Below are 13,607 nucleotides of genomic sequence, written 5' to 3'. Positions count from 1 at the left end.
CCACCCGAGGTGAAGTACCTTGCATTTTTTGGTATTGAACGTCATCAGGTTTATATCCGCACATTTACTAAGCTTATCCAAGTCAGCCTGCATCACTGGCCTGTCCTCAGGTGTGGATGCTATGCCCCAAAGTTTAGTATCATTGGCAAACTTGGCTAGTGCGCTTCTGACACTGATGTCCTCATTGTTGATAAAGATGGTAGAGAACCAGTCCAAGGACAGAGTCTTGGGGGACACCACTTGTCACGGGGCACCATAATGATTCGCATCCATTGACTGCTACTCTCTGGGTCCGACCTCAAAGCCAATTTCCCAGCCATCAAACTGTGGTGTAGCCGAGGTCACAGTTGACCAGTTTTTCCATGAGATCATGGGACACCAGATCAAAGGGTTTTTTAAAGTCCAGATATATGATGTCAATCTCTTCAAGATGCTTGAAGGGGGACATGATAAAAGTTTACAAAATACTAAATGGTGAACAAAAAGTAAATAAGGATTTATTATATATTATCTCTCACAATACAAGAACTAGGGTCATAAAATGAAACGAGTAGGTACTAGGTTTAGAACTAACAAAAGGATGTTCTTTTTACATAGTGTGTAATTAAAATGTGGAACTCGTTGCCACAAGGTGTTGTGGAAGGTGACGGTTTAGCTAGATTAAAAAAGTTATTTGGTAAATTCTTGGAGGAAAGATGCATCAGTAGCAATTGAGCATGGGAGTTAAGGACCTCTTAGCACAGAGAGCCTTGCTTGCACTTCCTAACCTGGGCTGATTTTTTACCAAGTTTTGTGGGCATTTATAATTGTATATTAGGCAAGTACTTTTCCCCCACAATACTTTGTCCATTGCATTAGACTTTGTCCTCAGAAAGAAAGCAGAATCTATTGTAGCAATTGATGTTCTAGTATTAACAGGAGCAAACTCATAATGCTGTAATAAGATTTCCCGTATTGTCAATGCAACATTTTGGGATTTTAGAAAAGGATGATTTCCTAGCTTGTAGATCCTGTTCTCCGAAAATATGCTTGAGTAGATCTCTCACATTTTTCTCCCCAGAGATGTGAGTTCTACAGTTTCTTTTTGATTCCATCTTTTTTAATATATCTGGGAGCAAATTCATGATTTCACCTCTCATTTTGAAAGGCACTGATATTTGGAGCACAGGGGTGCCTGTAGTCCATAGTAGAGGTTTCACACAGGAAGGTAAACAGAGGTGTGCTGATATGCTGTTGTAGTATGGAGCAACCATTAATAACAAAAAAAATCTCTTTTATGTATTCATAGCATAAATATTTTTACAAGCTGTTAAAATATTATATATTTGTGATACTTTCAGCTGTCTTGATTTTATAGTGAAAATTATGTTAACTGCTCAAGATTCCTATATGCTCAGGACCCTCAAAAGGCCTGCAAATAGAATTGATCTTCTAGGATAGATGGAGTGGAATTGTATTCAGTATATGTGGAGTTAATTCAGTGTTTAGGATTGATACAGACAGCAAGAAATAATTTACAATGGAGCATTCAAATAACACATGGATGCTCAGAAACTCTAGTGATTGGAAAGATTATCTAATGGCTCTTTGTACAGATTTCATTATATTATTGTTCCAAATAAACTTCAATTACATTGCAAATGTAAATTTTGTTATATAAAATCACAAGTACTGTGATGTTTTCTTGCCTACTAGAAGTTGCATCTTACCAAGTGTTTTTTCTAATCAGGAAATAGCACACTCCCAGATAAAACAAGAGGCAGTGCAGCTATATCAAAAACTTCATGGCCTTGAAGAACATCGGGATCAAATGGTTGCTGAAGACAGGAGTATGGGATCTCCACAGGAAGAGAGAGAGAGATTACTGAAACAGGTAGGAAAAAATGATTATTATATCTCTTATTTGCAGGGCTTTATCATGCCTTAGAAACAGTGAATGGAAATGGGCTAGATGTCTGGCCTTGGTTCTGGACCTTTTTTTTCTACTTTGAGCAGCTCAAAGGGACTGAAGCTGGCTGCAGCAGCTCAATTAAGAATTAGCCAGAGGGGGTGGAACTCTCAGATAATATGTAACTGTGAGAATTACCTTCTCTGCCAGTTGTCATCACTTTGGCTTAGGGGATTTGTGAGGGGAAAAGGGAGTGTGTTTGGTTAAGGAAATTAATTTAATTTTTATAACTCAGACCTAAGAACATCAGTTTGTTCAAGAGGAATGAATGGTGTTACTAATTATGGGCTTATTCTTGTATCCTTCTGTAGAATTCCTACAAACGTGGTCCAATTGATTTAAATGCTTCTTATATGCATGTGAAAGTATTAATCATGGAGTAGACTCTAAAAAGCATATTGACATTTAAATTGTGAATTGCAGAAGGAAGGAAAGCACTCAGAGGAAATGGAAATGATGACATTATTAAATTACACGATCCCGCCTTTTCAAAATAAATCAGCCATTGAACCTCTATTCATAGTAGTTAATTGTCTGGATGTTATGCTTCTTTTAGATTACTTGTCTGTCTCTCTCTGCATTTAGATGTTATTTCCTATATACATACATTTATTATTCCTTTTTATAGGTCAAAGAAGATAACCAAGAAATAGCAAGTATGGAAAGGCAGTGAGTGGGGTTTTTTTTCCTATTGTTCTTATATACCCTGCTCCTGCAAATGTGTCCATGTGGGTTCCTTTGCAGGTGTGGGATCCTACATAGTGTAAGAAAGCTGTCTGAATTAGAGCTGGATATTTGATTGGTCAAATAAAGTTTGGTCAATTGACTAGTCAAATATTAGGCAAAAATTGTAAAAATTGCCAATATTTCTAAATAATACACAGAATGAGCACTAATTTTCCATTAAGAAATGTGTCAAAAAACAATAAAAATCATATTTCTGTCAAGAAAACTACAGAAAACTTTGTTTTTTTGTAAAATTGCTATAATCTTTGACCAGTCAAAAATATGCAGTCAGTTGACTAGTCAATTAACAATATTTGACAGGTCATTTGACTGGCTTGCCAACTGTGGTCTGAGCATGCAACTATCTCTAGCTCTCACACAGAATCTGTCTGCAAAGTCATTTTGAAAACTTCTGAAAGCTGAAGCTTTGTTTCAGGAAATGAAATCCTGGTCCCCTGTAGCCCTGCCACAAGTTTTGGAAGGTCAGAACAAATTAATGATCACTCAGAACAAGTATAGAACAGTGTAGATATTTATAATATTATATGTTCTCTCCTTTATTACTTTTTGATGGACAGAGAATTTGTTAACATTACTGACAATCAAATACTATTATTGTGTCTGACTTAGCACTCTTTTAAATAAATGAAATATCAAAACTATTATTTTGGGCCCTCCACCAACTCAAGCAGACATCACCCTAAGGCTTTAAATTTGAGTCTCATTTTGAAGAGTATTTTTTAAAATAAAAGCTAAGATTTTAGAAAACAACTACCATGTTCAAGGTCCTTTACCTAATTTTCTTTGTATTCTACCCCCTTGCAGATGTTTTATAAACATCATGAAGTATTAAATTAAGCAGTAACATGTAATGAAATATGTAGTTACTGTGCAGTCAGTTAAAAGTTGTGCAATAATTGATCTGCATGTTCTGATTTTTGGTCTGTACAGGTTCATTTATGATGACCTACAGATAATTTCTTGAATCTGCTCTTTTTCAGGGGTGTTAATTATACCTGTGTTGTCTAAGGACATTGGCAGACAAGGTTATATGAATAAATGTGATATATTTTATTAGACCAACTAAATAGTTGGAGAAATTGTTCTTTACATTTTGTTGTACACAGAGCATTTTTGGCTCTTTTTTTAGGCATAGGGAGAGTGTGCTGGTGTTTGTGTATTCTCTTGGGTGGACTAGAACCATAAGCCAATATACAAAATGCAGGGTGGAACACAAAAGTGGGAAATGTTTGCCAGTGATAAAATGTAGCTGGTAAAATGTAAAGACATTACCTGAGGTTACCGGATGGCAGGCAGGTTATAATGTGCCATAAATCCAAAATCTATATTTAGTCCATAATTTTTTGTATCCAGTAGATTTATGAAGTGAAGTTCGTAGACTAGTCTGTGAAAGGTGTTTTGTAAATTCTGTTTGAGTATTAGAACTGAGAGATTGGAGAGTGGTTGTCTTGTGAGCAGTGTGCTCTTACAGGTAAGTGGGTATTTTTCTTTGATAGATTTTCAATGTGCATTCATTCTGGCATGAAGTTGTTCTTTAGTTTCTCCTATGTAGTTTCCATCAGGGCATTCAGTGCACTGGATGAGATATATTACAGTTCTGAAGTTGTAGGTGTAAGATCCAGGAATGGTGATGGTTCTTTTGTGGGGTGTAGTTATTGTGGGAGTGGTGGCGACGTGTGGGCAAGTTTTACATTTCTTGTCCCAGTGTGGTCCGAATCCAGTCAGTGTGCTTTGGGCCATACCATGTTTGCTTCTAGCACTGAGCTTGGCAAGGTTCAGTGCTTGTTTAATGGCTAGGGTGGGTGGTTCTGGAAAGATCTCTTTAAGAATTGGGTCTTCTTCCAGTATGGGTTGCAAGTGTTTGAGGATTTTCCGTATGGGTTCTTTGTTGAGTGACAAGGAGAATGGTGAAATACAAACCACTATATACAAGAAACCCACCGAACATCTATTTAAAACAAAAAATACCCAATTAACTGTGGGTACTTCTTTCAAGACAACCACTCTCTCTCCAATCTCTCAGTTCTAATCCTCAAAGAGAATCTACAAAACACCTTTTGTGGATGAGCCTACAACCTTCACTTCATGAATCTACTGGATACAAAAACATTTGGACTGAATATAGATATTGGATTTATGGCACATTATAACCTCCCTGCCATCTGGTAACCCCCGGTAACTTCTTTACATTTTACCGGCTACATTTTTTCACTGGTCAACATTCCTCTCTTTTTTATTGCACCCCCACCACCTATCTGTCTTGCACCCATTAATTCCCATCCCCTCTGAATGTCCCTCCCATGCATTTGCATTTTCCCAGACCTGCATTTTGCATATTGGCTTATGCTTCTATGCCACCCAAGAGAGTACACAAACACCAGCAGACTCTCCTTTTAGTTTCACAGTTTCATAGTCGATAGGGTCAGAAGGGACCTGAGCAGATCATCAAGTCCAACCCCCTACCATGGGCAGGAAAGAATGCTGGGGTCAAACGACCCCAGCAAGGTGATTATCTAGCCTCCTTTTGAAGACCCCCAGGGTAGGGGCGAGCACCACTTCCCTTGGAAGTTGATTCCAGATCCCAGCCACCCTGACTGTGAAGTAGTGCTTCCTGGTGTCTAGCCTGAACCTACTCTCAGTCAACTTATGGCGTTATTCCTAGTTACTCCTGGTAGTGCTCGGGGGAACAGGGTCTCTCCTTTTCCCCGCTGGTCCCCCTTGGTAAGTTTATAGATGGCTACCAGATCCCCTCTCAGCCTTCTCTTGTGAAGGCTGAACAGGTTCAGGTCCCGTAGCCTCTCCTCATAGGGCCTGTCCTGCTGCCCCCTGATCATGCAGGTGCCCCTCCTTTGGACCCTTTCAATGCTGTCCACAACCCTTCTGAAGTGTGGCACCCAGAACTGGACACAGTACTCCAACTGCGGCCTGACCAATGTTGCATAAAGGAAGAGGATCACCTCCTTGGATCTGCTCATGATGCATCTGTGGATCCATGACAAGGTGCGATTAGCCTTACTCACCATGTCCTCACATTGGCGGCCTATGTTCATCTTTGAATCAATAATGCACCACGAGTGCTCGTAGAGCTATGCCAGGGGTCCCACAATGACCTCTGCTAATTCCCTCAGCACTCTTGGGTGGAGATCATCTGGACCTGCTGATTTGAACACGTACAGTCCTACCAGAATTTCCCTGATTTGGTCCTCTCTGACCCTGGGCCCAGCTGTGCCTCTCCTGAGTTCGTCTGGGATCCCGGTGGGGGGGATGTCCCGGTCCCTGCTCAGAAAAATGGAGGCAAAGAATTTGTTAAAGAGGTCAGCTTTAGCGTCTGGTGCAACCACCAGATTGCCAAGCGTATCCTGCAGGGGCCTGAAGAAGGTGTTTGTACTTGAAAGCTTATAAAGAACAATTTTTCCAACTACTTAGTTGGTCTAATAAAATATATTACATTTACCCAAAGAACATTGTCTTCCTTAATTCTCCTAGGAACTATTGTGTACAGTTATAAGATTCTGATTAATACTTTTTTTTTCAAAAAGTGGGTGACCTACATTTGATCGTTAATTAGTTGCTTAATCAAAATATTGGATATCTCAGAAAAAAATGTATTTGAGGACTTACAGAATTTCTTTAAGAGATTTAATTTCCTAATCTCTTGATTGTATACAGCATTTTACATTTTAGTGCCATGATTTAGAGAATTTTATTTAAATACAAAATCCCATTTTGTGCTGCACTGTAGCTATGAAAGTGTACCTCTGCAAAGCTGTATAATGACCAGAAGAGGGCCCTATACAGCAACACAAAAATGAACTGGTTATGTTAGTTGTCAAAAAAAACAGAATTAGTTGTGACTAGTACACATAGAGACTGTTGTAAAGGGTGCCTACACATGATTATTGTAATGTAACAGTAATATCAGTAGTATAGTTTTTATTTCTATTACCAATAAATTTTATTTATATTTAATTATAAATATTATTTTCTCTGATCATCCTATTCATAATGCCTCCTAAAAGCTAACTATTTTACAGTATTATTTTAAGCCCCAGACTTTATTATTTATTTTTAGGCTGACAGAAATAAAAGAAAAAATCAACCATTTTAATGAAGTCATTCAACGACTTGACATGGATCTGGAAGAACACCAAGGTAATATCACTGAACTAGTAACAGAATATAAAGCCACGTTTATAAAACTGCCTTTAAATTTGCCAAGCCATATTCTGGGGTTTGCAGTATCTGATGACCTAAAACTTTGGTTTGCATCTGCCTCTCTACCTTATGTACTCTGTTAGGGCTGTTAAGACATTTGGGATACAAATTGCAGTTTGTGGGATCCCAGTATTTTGGGTGTCCTACACTGGCTTGAGGACAACTGAAATTTGGGTGAAAATGTAATTCTGGTCAGAAAATGAGTGTTCTAAAATAGCAATTTTTTAGTACCTCTGTCTATTTCTTTTGAATTTCCCAGTCTTATCTCAGTAGATTTTTGAAAAATATGAGTCTTTAGGCTAGCAGTTATGCTGAACTAATATAGCTTCAGGAAAAGAACACACTGGGTAGGTCTGTGTGTGTGCTTTACTGAGCATTGAACTAATCTAATGCTCATTAAATCATCACTGTATACACGTCCACAGCAATTACTGCAGAATACAGTAGAATTAGTTAAAGCATTATTTGCTAGTACCAACAGATACAGGTACTAGAAAATAGTGCTTTAAACTGATGTCCTTAAGCACATGTGTAGATGCAGAACCAGGGAGCCTGGAGCTTCCCCTGCCTGCTGCAGGGGGCAGAGCAGGGCAGGAGCAGCCCTGGACTATGCTGCTCCTGTTGGGCTCAGTTTGGTCTCTACCCAGGCACACACGTAAACCTATGCCTGGGTGCAGTTTAATGCACCTGAAATTACTGCACAGTAAATCTAAGTGCATTAATTGCACATGTAGACACGTCCATGCATCCATTCTTATTCATTTCTGTTCTGTTTTAATGCTTTTTGTTCTTCTTTTCTTGTTTCTGTTCCTACCTTTTTTCTGTTCTGTTTTTCTGTGTTTTCTGTTCAACAGTTTTTTCAGTGTAACAATGACTTTTCTAATATTGAACTTAAACAGCTGTACAGTAACTGCTATATCTTTTCCATCTCTTATATTTCATTCATTTCTTATTCCCCAAGTAGTGTCTTCATTTTTTCCCCAGAGAAAGAGCTTGCTGATTATCCTACCTTTTCTTAGTTTCCTCTTTACCGTTTTTGTTTTTCTTTTTTCTTTTCACTTGGCTTCCAACACAATTTTCTTTGTACACTTGGATGAATGTTAGACGGTAAGAATTGAGTCACTTTTTCGTTTATAACTTAGCAACAGATGCGCAGCAACCAAACATTTGTTGCTGGTCCTCCATTGCATTTGTGCTTCTTCCATCATATTTTTAAAGACACCTATTGAAAAATGAATGTATGTAGTGCATTTAGTAATATGGTACTGTACTTGAATACGTCTGCTCCAAACATTTACGTGCTCATTGAGACTCATGTCCAACAAAGCTTCCTATGAATTCCTATTTTCAATGTGGGGGGCTATATTGAGGGGAAATACACACATGCAGACAGATTCTTAGCTCCTGGATATCAAAAATCTGTGGAAAGGCATGGTTGTTTGCCTTAACAGAGGACCTGCCCATTAAGTATATTACAATAATTTTTCTCTTGGTCTGTTTTCTCTTAACGTCCTTATGTGCATTGCTAAATGGGAACATACTGGGAACACTTAAGCATGTGCTTAAGTGCCTAGGTGAAGCAAGGCCACTTACATGGAGAACAACTGAATGGCTCAAAAGCAATTTTGCAAAACAGTAATAGAAATAATCATTCTGTCTCATACTTGGGCTCTGTTCTCGTCCACTTATTGTGTGAATTTAAGCAATTAGAAGCTTAATTGCTTCCTATTAAGAGCAGTTTGCCTCAGGCATTTTTAGTGGGACTTATAATAAATTTGGAATGTGAAGTAGTGATGTCCAGAGACGGGTGAAATTTATGAGAAAAGTACTGAGCAGTGAATTAGAGCATTTGTCAATTCAATTCAAATACAACAGAAATAATTTATTAAAAATAACACACGTAAAGTATAGAATGTAATTTTTTTCAATTAATTTCCGTTATTGGAGTGTTTAAGTGAACTTACAGTACGGCTCAATGTTTTGTATAGCAAAAAACTTATAATATTTCCCTGTGATAGAAACATTTAAACAAATTTAAAATGAAAAGAGTTAGAGAAAATGTTAGTTTTTGTTAAACTAAAGATTCCCTTACAATGATTGACATCTAATATTTCAAAGACCATGTAAGTGAAACTAATTGATTTTCACTGCATAAGCAGAAAGAAATATAGAATGTTAAGGCTATAAGTAGAAACAGGAAACTGGTTTTTTTCTGTTTTTACTTTTAATAATGAGTGTACATATTACAATTGGAAAAATGTCTTTATCTACATGGGACGTGTAAACTTCCAATTACTTTTACCTGGTTAGTCAAAACACATCATAGTTTCTAATAAAATACAGACTTTACATACGATTTATTAAAAGCTGACACCTAGAGAAAATTTAAAATATATTGCTGGTAAAATAGTGCAAATTTTTGTACAAAACAATTTTATCCAGACATTTTAAAGCAAGTGAGCCTTGAGTCTAAGGCATGTATTATTATTTAAACTGATTGATTACTGTCAACCTTAACACGATAGCTGTGTGGAGGGATACACAATATTCTTGAAAGTGGAATGAACTTCTAGGCTTTAAGTTATTTATAACGAAAATTTATATAATGAAAGGGAGAGTCAGCAAGGAACAGGATCACAGCTGCAAGGAAACTGAAGCAAAATCATGGTCCCTTAGGGGCCACTGAATATTATTTGTTTATCTGCACTAGATAAAAAGGAAAGCAGAGGGGATGTAGATGTAAAAGACTTGAAGAAAATGTGCTGGCTCAGTTATATCTATATCCAGCTTATCCTTACATTCTGTACTTTTTAAACTAACAGACGCATACTGACATTAATCCTATGACTGAGGCACTTAATCTTGAAATTGTGCAACACATGTATCAAGATGCATCAACAGCTGTTTCGATAGATGTATCACCTTAATTTTGGACTACTTATAACACGCTCAAGTTATAAAAAATGATTGGATTAATGCCAACATGGTATCTCCTTCTAATACCATCACTGTAAAGAACATTCTGAAGGTCTCACCTTGACCATTACTGTAACAAATTTACTAAGTTTTTTTTTTATTTTCTTGCTCAAATAATTGCGTCTTTTTCTGGTTTATTAAATGTATTTAAGGGTTCTCATCCAAAGTCTTTTGAATTCAAAGGAAAGACTTTTAGCAACTTCAGTGAGCTCTATACTAGTAATCAGTATACTAGTAATTACTGGAGGCCAAGCTCTGCCTTTGAATACCTGTTCCTGTTGGATTAAATTGTGACTTTGCCACAATCCCCAAAGGACAGACAGCACATTTGCAATACTCAATGTCAAACTGATCTCCAGTTTACCCTACCTCTTACAGGCAGAATAACATGCAGTGGCCTTTTACCTGGCACTGATTACTGCCTCTGTTATGTTGGTCAGATTGTTCTGTAATAGGTATTTTGTGAAATAATTATAATGCATATGCACAAGGAACCCAAATTAAGGTTGCAAAGGCAAATATATATTTTCTAGTGGTGCACTGTATGTTTTAGAGCTAGCTTTTTTTCTCCTATGCCTTGCTTTTTACATTCTTCTCCTTTGAGTCTGTCCATATCTTCCCACTCACTGGCCTGTTCCCTCCATGTCTCCTTCTCTTAGTACTCCACCTCTTGTTCCCTGCCCCAACATCCCACAATCCTGTTTCTGTCTCCTTCACTCTGTTCTCTTATCTCTTCTCACAGCCTCTGTCTCCCTGTGTTCCCCTTCTGGCTCAAGCAACCTTCCATATCCTCTATCTCCAAGTAAAAGGCTGTCAAACTCTCAGGCTTATTGTGCTTACTGAGCTTTGGTTCTTTTGAAGGCTTATATCTTAGCCAATTTTATGTAAATATCTTCTCCAAGATAAAAAAGATATTTCAGAATGATTTAGCTTGCAAGACAGTATGTTAGCACAAATACACAAATGTGACTTTCCAACACTGAAAAGTGAAATAAACAAATATTAGAAAATTCACTTAAGTACAAGTTTTTCTTTTTCAGATGTTGTTAATAGGTAAGGTTAAATTTTGAGGCTTTGGACATCTATCCTACTCTGTGTGTTTTATAAAGTGATTTTTTTTTACATTTAATCAACATTACATCTCTTGTAGAGGAGAAAAATCTGAAATACAAGGAGCTGAAGAAGAGAGAGGAGAGCATGGACAGTAAGTTTAGTATATAGAATCATAGAAAAGTAGGGCCAGGAGGGATCTCAGGAGACCATCTAGACCCTGAGTGAGGCAAGATCATCCCTACTAAGCCATCCTAGATAAATATTTGTTTAATGTATTCTTAAGAACTTTGGGAGCAACCCTCTTACAGCTATGTTAATTAGATCCTGGGACTGCCAGAGCATGGAGGTTTTGGGATTGTCAAATAAGTTAATTTGCAGCTGCCAAATATTGACCTTCTGGCTTCTGGTCTTAAGAGCTCTGGCTTGATTTGGAGATGTCTCAACACAATGTACCTGATGCTGCAGTGCTCTTGGGACAAAATGATCTGTTGAGTTTGACACCATCATAAATATTTGAAGCACCTAACCTGGCTCTTCCTCTGTCATTAAAAATTTTAGACACATACTTTAGGAGATAAAAGCAATGATAACAAGTTATTTAAAATGTGCTTAATTTAAAAAGTATTTTCTTTTGCATGTAAATTAAGTTTAAAATGACATTTAGGTACTGGGACTCATGACATTTGTACTTAATTGTGTAAGTAGACTGCTACTAAAGTTGTTTCACTTACAAGAAGGGTCTCATGACAAAGATGCCTCAACAGCCAACTAACTGAAGGTGAAGGTAAAATATATTTTATCGTATTGTATTTTATTGTTGAGGGGAGGAGCGTAGCAAGAGAGCGAGAGAGTGAATGTATATTACAACCATACATAATATAAATCCCAAGTGAGCCAGGATCTATCAAAACCTTATCATCTAATATAGATACGTAGGAGAGAAATTTGGATACAAAAAGGCATTGAAGTACTGTTAGTAAGATCAGTATTTATGGATCTTGCCCTATTTAAAAGACGTTTCAAATGTACTGTAAACACTGTCTAAGTTGAACAAGAGGTATTTGGGTAAATCATTGTGAGGTTTTCAGCAAATAGTGTGATGATTCCCTACTAACTCTGAAGCTTAGGTAGATTTTGTAAAATATTATAAAATACTGTCATGCACACATGGATGTCTCCTAATGCATAAGATTTTGTTCTTAATATAAATCATGCTGAAAAAGGTGTATATCCCTTAGTTGTAATGATGTCTAAAACCCAAAGACATGTACAGTTTTCCTACAGATACATTTTACAGTTCCCATTATTTCATCTCTTCTACCTTTGAGCCAACGAAACATTTTATATGGTTAGGTTTTGTCACCCTTCTATAATTGTGCATAATTCTATAATATATCTATAAAAGCATTCATAGGGATTGGGGCTGAAGGAAGGGTTCCCTACCTGATATCTTAATTACACTTTCTCATGTCCAGTTTCTTGGAAACTAATTTTGCAGCCTCAAATCCAGCAAGGGATTCTGCAATAATTTTAAAGTAATTTTTTTAAGTTACATTTTTAAAAGTTTTTATAGAAACGGCTGCTGTTTTATAGAAACTGCTGCTGGACTATGCTGCCATACTGCAACTTTTTATTTAAAAAAACTGTGAGAGATGGATTTAGATGATCTTTAATTTAATAATTAAATACCTTTTTTGGGGATGGAATGTAAAGTTTAGTCTACCTGTTTTGGAGCTGTGTCAATTTAAATCTAATCCTGTTGTCTTTAAGATTAAAAAAGGACCAAAGAAAAAGAACAGCAAATTTAAAAAACTTTTTTCTGGTGCTGACTTTGACTTGTAACCTGACTGCTAGAGAATCACAAGCCTGTGATTTCATCAGATACTCAAGACCTATCAAGTCAGGCTGTTGAAGCTTTGCTTTTAGCTGCCTCTCTGGTGACTCTCATCACAAATTTTGGAAAAAGTAGAACTTGTTACATACCGTCCCAGCAACACATCTCTCCCTTCATTAATCAGTATAAGTGAGCTTAGTATCTGGCTCACATTTCTGAGCCAGCTGAATCTGGGTAAGTCTTCATTGTTTCTGCATTCAGGCCTACATTTTGTCTAATTCCTGCTCTTTTTGCACGTGCGACTTCACAGTGCAGCTGTCCCACATTGTAAAATAGTGCCTCGGATCTCCTGGTTCCCTCCCACCCCTTCAGATGGTTATACAGGGTCATTCAGAATGCCTTGGATTCTGGGTGTTCAGATTATCCTCTTTAGGAACAAAATGATAGGAATCTAGGCTTAGCAAAGGAAACCTTTAACCTCAATAACTTTATTCTTAAAGCTATTAAGAATTACAGATCCTTGAAAAATAACTTAAGTTCTTACATGTACCCTTCAAAAAGCTGATACCCTCTTGCAAGTGCAAGGTTTATCAGTGCTTCCAGCTAGGCAGTCTCCTCTTTCTCCAGTCTTTCATGCCAGGTCAAGGGTCTTTCTGCCTACCCTTTTTACTCAGCTAAATGACTTACCCCTTCATCCCCATGGCCCCTATGTGTACAAAAAAATATTGGTCTAGTGGTGTAAGCCAGCAATTGAGAGACTGTTAAAGTTAATAGCCCTAGATTGCCATCTTGATGTCTAGACACCCCACGTCTTTACATGGGGTGACTAGCACG

At 37.3% G+C, this 13,607-nt stretch overlaps 1 protein-coding gene across 4 annotated transcripts in view; it reads left to right on the top strand.

Moving 5' to 3' along the window:
- Nucleotides 1-13,607, top strand: part of IFT74 (intraflagellar transport 74) — an 82,681-nt gene that overhangs the window by 46,803 nt on the left and 22,271 nt on the right. For 3 of the 4 annotated variants that reach the window (XM_025206960.1, XM_006026077.3, XM_006026078.3), the window contains 4 exons: nucleotides 1,730-1,873; nucleotides 2,577-2,617; nucleotides 6,768-6,847; nucleotides 11,037-11,090. In XM_025206960.1, coding sequence (XP_025062745.1) covers nucleotides 1,730-1,873; nucleotides 2,577-2,617; nucleotides 6,768-6,847; nucleotides 11,037-11,090 — 319 coding nt within the window. The remainder of the gene's footprint in view (nucleotides 1-1,729; nucleotides 1,874-2,576; nucleotides 2,618-6,767; nucleotides 6,848-11,036; nucleotides 11,091-13,607) is intronic. The other variant, XM_025206961.1, reaches the window with a different exon arrangement.

Source organism: Alligator sinensis, unplaced genomic scaffold (assembly GCF_000455745.1).
Source record: "Alligator sinensis unplaced genomic scaffold, ASM45574v1 scaffold940_1, whole genome shotgun sequence".
NCBI lineage: Eukaryota > Metazoa > Chordata > Crocodylia > Alligatoridae > Alligator > Alligator sinensis.
This window is presented reverse-complemented; position numbering and strand designations above follow the sequence as displayed.